Below are 9,552 nucleotides of genomic sequence, written 5' to 3'. Positions count from 1 at the left end.
TGTGCCTTCCACCACAGTGACGAATGCTGTGGTGGATGTTTGTGTTACAGTTTTATTGTGGTTGTGTGTTCTTTATTATTGTACTGCTGCTGACAACCCAAATTTCCACCGACCCTGGTTGTGTGGCAATAAATTCTATCTATCTATCTATGTGTCTTTTCAATTATGTTGCAGTACCTGCCTCAACTACCTCCGTTGGCAGCTCAGTCGTTATATTCATCACCCTTTCGCCAAGGACTGCTCTCACCCCAACCATGGACTGTTTACCCTCCTACCATCCGGGAGGCGCTACAGGTCTCTCCGTTGCCGAACCAGCAGGTCGAGGAACAGCTTCTTTCTGGCGGCTGTCACTCTACTAAACAACGTACCTCGGTGACTGCCAATCACCACCCCCCCGGACACTTATTATTTTTTTTTATTCAAATCGTTTGCTATGTCGCTCTTCAAGGGAGATGCTAAATGCATTTCGTTGTCTCTGTACTGTACACTGACAATGACAATTAAAATTGAATCTGAATCCGAATCTGAATCTGAATCTTTGTGTTTAAAAAGTTGCCTCTAGGTTTCCTATTAAATCTTTCCCCTCTCATCTTAATTCAAAGAGTCACAGTGTCATATTGCACGGGACCAGGTCCTGCAGCCTATTTCATGCTTGCCGACCAAGGTGAGACCCACCAACCCATGTTTGCCCAAACATACCCGACTCAACATAAGTGTTTTCAACAAAGTGCAAGATCGTTACACACAAGCTAAGCAGGGATTTATTCAAGGCAACATCATAAATCACAAACCAAAAATCGCAGCAAGGCAGTTACAATGTTTTCTCCCACCAGTTAACGATTGTTTAATGACAAAGTGCCAACCAGACTCATTCCAAAGCTTTCCCTGTTTGACGCAACAGGGTGGCCAGAGTTCAAATGAAGTTCCCTCTGGTTATTAGTGCAGGGTAAGTGACAGGCAGCTCCTGTTTCCCAGGTACATATTTCCATACACGAGGCAGTCCACATTAAATTGATTTTTGTCAAAGTTCAGACCTTGAAGACACAGCATTCCCAATACCTCCGTGATCAGGAGGTAGAGACGTAATGTACCTTTCACCTTTGACACCTGACCTCATAAAATGGAGCTGGTTTCACCCCACGTATCATCCACTTCCGAGGCAAGGCTGGAGTAGCCAAAATCTCACAGTGACACGTCACGGAATAGTGAAAAGCCTGGATAGAGTGGATATGTAGAGGATGTTTCCACTAGTGGGAGAGTCTAGGATCAGAGGCCATAACCTCAATATTAAAAAATATGTGCTTTTAGAAAAATGAGGAGGAATTTCTTTAGTCAGAGGATGGTGAATCAGTGGAATTCATTGCCACAGTCGGCTGTGGAGGCCAAGTCATTGGATATTTTTAAGGTGCAGATTGACAGATTCATGATCGGTGAGGGTGTCAGGGTTATGGGGAGAATGGAGAAGTTGAGAGGGAAAGATAAATCAGCAATGATTGAATGACGGAGTAGACTTGATGGGCCTAATGGCCTAATTCTACCCCTATATCTTATGAACGCTGGCTGCTTTCCCACGCTTGTCCTTGTGTTTGACACAAGCCTCAAGCTGCTGCAATTTCTGCTCAATATACCAGCTCCCACAGCAAAAGAAATATTACTGTCATCCATAGAATTGAAATTCCTTGCACACCATTGGGAATATTTTACAGTAAAATAAATCTGAGGAAGTTTGAAAACACTCAACAGGTCAGGCGGCATGTGTGGAGAGAGAAACAGAGTGAACGTTTATGGTTCACAAAGCTCTCTGCAATTTGTCACAAAAGCCACTTTACATCCAGAGGAATCTCAAAGCATCGTTCCTAAAGTCCCAATGGCAGGAGTATGGGAGATGTAGTCATAGGACATCTATTCAAGAGAAAGTTACATATAGCTCTAAGGGCTAACGGAATCAAGGGATATGGGGAGAAAGCAGGAACGGTTATCTGATTTTTGATGATCAGCCATGATCGTATTGAATGGCACTGCTGGCTCGAAGGGCCGAATGGCCTACTCCTGCATCTATTATGAAACAGCTGCATGTTTCTATTAAGCGTAAACCCCAGCAGGTATTCCGGAATTATTCTTCCGGTGCCAAGCCTGGGTTTTGCCGCTGTATTTCTGGCAAGACGGCTCTGATGTGGAAGTCTTCCAGCTTCTTCACTGTTTCCTGCCAGAAGTCGGGGTCGAACTTCACGGGGACAATGGCAGTGTCACGGTCAGTGCGAACCACTAGATCCGCTTTGTTGACGCCCGCCACGGCCATCTGACACTGCATTTGGGTGAAATAAGGGTGGTTCTTCTTCAGCTGAAGATGGTCCTTGTTCTCCAAGCAGAAGTTTCGGTCTTCGCAGGCCTCAGTGACGGTGTGGTTCCGGTGTTTGTACGGGCACTTCACCTCCACCAGGCTCATCGTGGTCTTGGTCTTCTTGTCCTGCACCACCCCATCGGGACTCGCCGCCAGCCAGTTCTTGGCCGGGTCGATGAAGAGGCCGCAAGGACGGACCTCAACGTCTCGCTTCATCTCCTTGGACTTGAGCTTCTCGTACTGCTGGAGGGCGACGGGCTCGTTGTCGATGCCCCATCTCATCGCCGGGGTCAGCACGTTGGACCCCTGGCCCACGATGGACTTGAGGTAAGACTGCGGCACCTCGTTGCTCTTTCCGTTCACGAACTTGCTGTGGGAGACCTTGTGGGCGACGGAGGCCGTGATACGGTTACTGCGCCACTTGGACCACTCGGGGTTCTCCCGCTGCCCGCAGGTCTCCCTCTCAATTTCTGCTGCCTTCTGCTCGCTGATCGTCCGGCTGGGCTGCTTAGCAGCGGTAGTGGCCTTGCCCACTGCCCTGGGAGCTGGGCTGGCCTTCCCACCGGGGGACGGAGCACTCTTGGTGGAGCTCATTGGCTCTCTGCTGCTCGAGCTGGTGGCTCTCCGAGCTGCCGGGGCTGTGGAACGAGGGTTTGTAGGAGCTCCCACGCTGGATGGTGTGTGGGGGCTGCCAGGCCCAGATCGGGCTCCCACTCCCCGGGTCTTGGAGCCTGAGGAGGTAGGGCTGGCTGCCTGACCCACACGGGGCACTGCCCCCTTCACAGGCCCAGCCCGATTCACGTCTCCCCCCGTCCTCCTCCCATGATTAGAAGGCTTTGCTGCCATTTGGAAATCGATCCCAGCTTCTGTAAAGAGAAAGAACAATGAAACACAGTGCGGCACAGTGGGTACTCCCGCTATGTCAGTGCCAGAGACACGGGTTCGAGCCTGACACTGGGTACTCTGTGTGTAGTTTGTATGTTCTCCCGTGACCTCGTGGGTTTCCTCTGGGTGTTCCGGTTTCCTCCCACAAAACCATGTCTTTCGGATGTGTGCGGAAACCGGAACACCCAGTGGAAACCCACACGGTCACAGAGAGAACATAAACACTCCACACAGGCAACAACTGAGGTCGTGACTGAACCTGGCACTCTGGTGCTTCAAAGGACTAGGATAGAAAGGTCATTGTGAAAAGGGGAGTTGGCATGTTTAGCAATGGGGAGATCCTGAGATGGACTGAGCACAAATGTTTTTGCCAACCGGGTGATCAGTTATTGAGGCCAGCTCCTGGTGATCACCCATCAATGCAAGTCCCCGCACCATGGACTAATTTAAAACAAAAAATGCTGAAAATGGTCAACGGATCAGGCGTCGTCTGTGAAGAAAATGTTACCAAACAGACATTGACCTTAAACATTATGTGCGGTCTCACCCACTGAAAAATTCCAGCATTTTCCCTTTTAATTGCAAAGTTCTGGCATCTGCTGCTTTAATTTTGCTTTCCTGGCCTCAGCCCAGTGTGATGCCTGACCAGACCACATGGTGAATTTGTGTCAATTAATAGGCCAGTGTCAGTAAAAGTGAATGTGAAAGTATTCAGTTGTTTTGTGAAACAGCGGATTCACCATCGAAACTGCTTCCTGCAGCCTCTCCCTCTACGGCAGCACATTCCAGATCACAGATTCTGCCCAGAATCATAACTGTGGTGCAGAGAAACAGGCCTTTCATCCCTGCTGACCTTCAGCCTATCTACACTCATGCCCCTCGCCTACATTGGGTTCTATGATTTGCCTATTTAGTCTATTTACATGTCTCAACAGAGATGGTTTCTGATTTTACCACTTCCTCTGGCAGAGTGTTCCACACATCAACCACTTTTTGTGTTTAAAACAAAAACAATTCCTCTCAGACAGATGCCCTTTAAAGTTAATTTCTCTCTCCTTAATCCAGCGCCCCCTTGTTTTTGATTCCTCTGCCCTCTCGTCTCTTGCTCCTTTGCTGATTGTCTTCACTCCACATCCTCTGGTCACCATCCTTTATACCCTTGGAAACACATCCTGACAATCTATCAAACCCTGCAAGATTGAGACTCCATCAAATCTTCACTCACTTTTCCTGCTCTTCAGGTAGCAGCCCCAGCTTCATCTTGGCTGCCCAGTAACTGAAGTCTCTCATCTGTGGTAGATCAATGAATGCATGTGCTCCCTCCAGGGTCTGACTCCATAGTGAGGGACCCAGAGCTACATACGATACTCCACTCGGTTCACCAAGACCTACTGGATCTGCGAGTTGCTATACATTAACTCCACTTCCCATTCTCATACTGACCTTTCTTTCCTCTGCCTCCTCCATTGCCAGAGTGAGGCCACACGCAAACTGAAGGAAAGGCACCTCGTATTCAGCGACGGTGGCTTCCAACCCAACGGTATGAAGATTGAACTCTCCAATTTTAAATAACTACATCACCCTCCACCTCTCTGTTCTTTCCACCCAGCTCCCTGCTTTCCCACCCCCCCCCCCACCCACATGCTCCACCTACCCTCTCCCCTATGCCCCACCTAGACTCACATCTATGTCTCCCGTCCCCCTCACTTCCACCTATATCTCCTCTAGTTTCACAATTTGCAATTCTCCAGTACTCAACCCAAACGTATCTTTTCATCTCTGGACTTCGTCCAACCATCTGCCTGTCAAATAACTTTCCTCACCTGTGTCAGCCTATTACCTGCCAGGTTTTGTCCTGCCACTCCTCTCTTCCAGCTTTCTTCCCCCCCCCCCCCCCCCCCCCCGCCCCAATCATCAGTCTGAAGAAGGTCCCGACCCTATCCAACGTCTCCAGAGATGCTGCCTGACCCGCTGTTACTCCAGCACTTTGTGTCTTTTTCTGGATACAACACTCCTTACGTGGGCCTAATAAACCTTTGAAACAGTAACAGGTGTCACTTGTTTCTGTATTAAATGTCTGCTTATAAAAAAATTAATGGTACCCCATGAGTTTCTTTAGAAGTCTCTCAACATCAAACATACACACCCAAGAGCATCTGCACCCGTACCTAACCCTACTTAACAACACTCATTCTCTCCAGAACTTTGCATTCGAACAGTAGAGAATGGGAACAGACATTTAGTTTGGTTTAGTTTAAAAATACAGCATGGAAACAGGTCCTTCAGCCCATTGAGTCTGCACCAACCAGCAATCACCCTTACACTAGTTCATAAGTTGTGGGAACAGAATGAGGCCATTCGGCCCATCATGTCTACTCCGCCATTCGATCTTGACTGATCTATCTTTCCTTCTCCACCCCATTCTCCTGCTTTCTCCCCATAACCCTGACACCAGTACTAATCATGAAACTATCAATCACTGCCTTAAAAATATCAATTCATGTGATGCAGCGGTACCGTAAGGATTGCTGATTTCAGTTCATGACGCGGATAGATCTACATCTCCGAATACAGATTTGAAAAATTCTCTTTTAAGGGGCCTTCTCTTCTATTTCTACTTTCCACTTTCTCTCTTCCTTTTTTTATTTTTTATATACACACTTCACGTTTTTCTACTCTCTACCATCTATTTTTCCACTTTTTCCCCTTTCTATTGTTTTCTTTTTCAGTATGTGAATACAGACGTGAGTACTTGTCCTGCTTACTTCCTTCTTATAACATAAAACTAGAGGTTGTACATAGAATGGATTACGGTATTACATAGTTGGCACCTAAAATTAGGTGCCACTGTACTGTTTTGTGCTGTATTAACTTCTAATAAAATAAACAAAACAAAAAAATATATATATCAATTCACTGCCCCCTGCGGCAATGAATTCCACAGATTCATCATCGTCTGACTAAAGAAATTCCTCCTCATCTTCTAAGGGTACATCCTATTATTCTGAGGCTGTACCCTCTGGTCTCGGACTCTCCCACTAGTAGAAACCTACTCCACATCCACTCTATCCAGGCCTTTGACTATTCATTAAGTTTCAACGAGGTACCCCCTCATCCTTCTAATCTTCAGCAACTTCAACTAAAGCCAGAGAGCACACCGACTGAAAATTCAGACAGAAAGTGCTGTAGTAACTCTGCGGGTCAGGCAACATCCTTGGAAAACATGGATCAGTGACGGTTCAGTTCGGGACCCTTCTTCATACTGACTGGTCCGGCAACTCAAACATCCAGGAACAAAGGAGACTACAGTGAACGGTGGACACTGTCCGGTCCATCACGGGTATTGACCACCCCACCATCGAAGGGATCTAGAGGAGGCACCGCCTCATTAAGGCCGCTAGCATCATCAGACACCTACATTCTCATCTCGTTGCTACCATCGAGAGGAAGGTACAGGAGCCTGAAAACCGTGACCTCCACATTCAAAAACAGCTTCTTCCCAGCAACCATCATGCTTTTGAACACTGCACACCACTAACCTCAGCAACCATGATCTTCTATGGACTGTATCTTTGGTTCACTATTAGATTATTAGATATTTTTCTGTGTTTTACTTTGTTGAGCCAACCGTGCAATTAATGACCCACCTCCTCTCCCCTCCCCTAATGAACTCAAAACATTTGGGGAGCGAGCAGCAGAGGACATGGGTTTAAGGCGAGAAGGAAAAGGTTTAATAATGGAGGTTTAGTGTTGTGAGAAACGATTACTGGAGTTTTCAACAGATCTTTATTCAAAAGTTCAATATCCAGTATACAGGTTCTCCAGACCAGGGCCGGATTTACGTATAAGTTAGACAAGCTTAAGCTTAGGGACTCGGGATCTAGGGAGGCCTATTCAGCTCGCTGCCACACCAGACCCGTCGAACCTCGCCGCCCCACCGACCATCTGCCCACCGAGACCTCCTACTCTTTGCCCTGGCCACTCCACCGCCCTCCAGCAGCCGTCGCCTTGCCTGCAGCCTGGACTCAGCACCGGGCCTGAAGTTTCCACGCTGCAGATTCTCAGTCCCCTGGGTTTGACTACGCAGGGTCCTAGTGCTAGCCCCCCCCCCCCAACCCCCTAACCCTGGTAATCGCAGTGTCTGTTCCACTGGGTCTTCCCCATTCCCCTCAAACCATGTGATCACAGCTCTTCCCCACCCACACTACAGTCTTCATACCCCCCTACCACCACCAGCTTTGGCCCCAGTGCACTCACCTGCCTTCCTCCAGCCCCAACCCCTGCCGTGTGTTCACCATCTCCCCTGACCTACCGAACGGTCTGTCCTCAGCAGAGGCCTCACCTTTGTGCCGCTCCGTCCCCACCTCAACGAGTTCCGCGCTCGCCACGATTTGGAGCTCTTCTTCTGTCCCCTCTGCCTTACACCGTTCTTACATAGCAGACCTCGCCCCCATTGATGATCCCTTTTCCCCTCTCCAACGGACCCCCTCCTCTTGCCCCCCCCGCCCCCCCCCACCTCACGGCCATTGGTACAATGAAATTTGGAGGTCACCATCCGATGTCGGAACGGGAGAACATTCTCAGCGGCTTGGACTTCCAAATCGGACACTTCCGGCTCCTAAAGTCCACAGGCTGAGCTGGGTGGAGATTCACGCTGGCGGCGCTCGGCAAAGGGTTCCCAGGACTCCGCGAAATTAAAATCAGCGCGGACCAAGGCTGGGAGCTCCGCAAACCACAGCTCCATGATGTTGAAGCAGCTGGCCCAACACTCCAGAGCTTCAAACAGCGATCTAGGTAAGGCATCGCCCGCTCCGCAGTGAATCTAATATGTATTTTAAAACCAACTGTTTAATGGCAACATACAGTAGGATCTATACGTGTCACAGTCGGGTAGTCATGGTCTTCTAGTGGTGGGGGATGGGGGGGGTCTCACAAGTGAAATAGCTTAGGGCCTCTCTTCATCTATTTATTATTTATTATTATTATTATTATCTAAATCTGGCCCTGCTCTAGACACGTCTGCCAACAACGGTGGTCAGCAAAGAGCTCTGCTCTATAATCTTTGGTGGTCAGCGCTGAACTAACGCGCGCAAGTGAAAATTCGCGCGAAACAAGCAGCCCCTCCCGAGTCACGTGACCGCGGGTTGGCTACATGCGAGCGCTAGCAGGCGCCGCTACAGATGTAAACATCTGCGACATGTCCACTGGGGAAAGTGGAGCCCTTAGACTTGGTGGGTTTGGGTGCTGGGGCGAGGAGGCTGGGAGATTAGGGGGAAGGGGGTGGGCTGTGGGTGGAGAAGGTGTAGCGGGGGGGATAGCAGGGATATCCCAGCCCATCCACTCCTTGGGGATCTACTGGAAGCGCCGCTTTGGGCAGAAGCTTTAATCTGGGAGAAACTTCAGGATCCCGGAGTCTGCCGCTTACCTGTAAACAAGTAAACTGGAGCCCAACTCTGGCGAGTTCGATCGGACACCTCTCTCTTGCCTCCACCCCGCGGACACACGGCTCCACCTCGCTCATGATGCATTCACTCATATCCTCTATAATCTTTGATTTAAACCAAGCTAGCTAAATTTAAAAGGGCACCGACTGCAAGGTGTCAGGAGTGGACCCCACTCGACACCTCTGAGCCACAGCGTGCTCACAGCAGATATCGGGGAGTGTCTGAAATAACAGCAGGAAGTTTACCTGGATGTTGCCAGGACTAGCCTGAGCTACAAGGGGAGTTTGAGCAGGCTGGGTCTTCATTCCTTGGATTGCAGGAGGCTGAAGGGTGATCATACAGAGGTGGATAAAATCATGACGGGAACAGAGGGTGAATGCACACGTTTATCCATGGGAGGGGAATCAAGAACCGGAGGACATAGATTTAAGGTGAGGGGCAACATTTAATAGACAATAGATGCAGGAATAGGCCATTCGGCCCTTCGAGCCAGCACCACCTCCACATCTGATCATCCACAATCAGTACCCCGTTCCTGCGTTCTCCCCATATCCTCTGACTCCTCTCTCTTGAAAGTATCAAGAGACCAGGTTTCCACTGCCCTCTGAGGCAGATAATTCCACAGACGCACAACTCTCTGTGTGAAAAAATGTTTCCTCGTCTCCGTTCAAAATAGCTTACCCCTTATTCTAAAACTGTGGCCCCTGGTTCTGGACTCCCCCAAAATCGGGAACATGTTTCCTCCCTCTAGCGTGTCCAAACCCGTAATAATCTTACATGTTTCAATACGAAACCTCTCACCCTTCTAAACGCCCGAGTAAACAAGCCCAGCTGCTCCATTCTGTCAGCATATGACAGCCATCCTGGGAATTAACCTTGTGA

At 49.1% G+C, this 9,552-nt stretch overlaps 1 protein-coding gene across 1 annotated transcript; it reads right to left on the bottom strand.

The window, feature by feature from the left end:
* Window positions 1-737: 737 nt before the first annotated feature.
* Window positions 738-9,247, bottom strand: LOC129703431 (uncharacterized). The gene is made up of 2 exons (XM_055645863.1): window positions 8,652-9,247; window positions 738-3,207 (listed from the first exon to the last, which is right to left on the bottom strand). The coding sequence occupies exons 1-2, from the start codon at window positions 8,752-8,754 to the stop codon at window positions 2,114-2,116; spliced, it is 1,197 nt and encodes a 398-aa protein (XP_055501838.1). The 5' UTR covers window positions 8,755-9,247; the 3' UTR covers window positions 738-2,113.
* Window positions 9,248-9,552: the final 305 nt, after the last annotated feature.

The sequence above is a fragment of the Leucoraja erinacea genome, chromosome 14, assembly GCF_028641065.1.
Source record: "Leucoraja erinacea ecotype New England chromosome 14, Leri_hhj_1, whole genome shotgun sequence".
NCBI classification, from domain to species: domain Eukaryota; kingdom Metazoa; phylum Chordata; class Chondrichthyes; order Rajiformes; family Rajidae; genus Leucoraja; species Leucoraja erinaceus.
This window is presented reverse-complemented; position numbering and strand designations above follow the sequence as displayed.

What these genes read in the sequence shown, in the direction of transcription:
- LOC129703431 (XM_055645863.1), bottom strand. Translation starts at nt 8,754, where the DNA reads ATGCATCATGAGCGAGGTGGAGCCGTGTGTCCGCGGGGTGGAGGCAAG. An exon ending in TCCAGTTTACTTGTTTACAG is followed by an intron (nt 3,208 to 8,651) that starts GTAAGCGGCAGA and finishes TTCTCTTTACAG; the next exon opens with AAGCTGGGATCGATTTCCAA.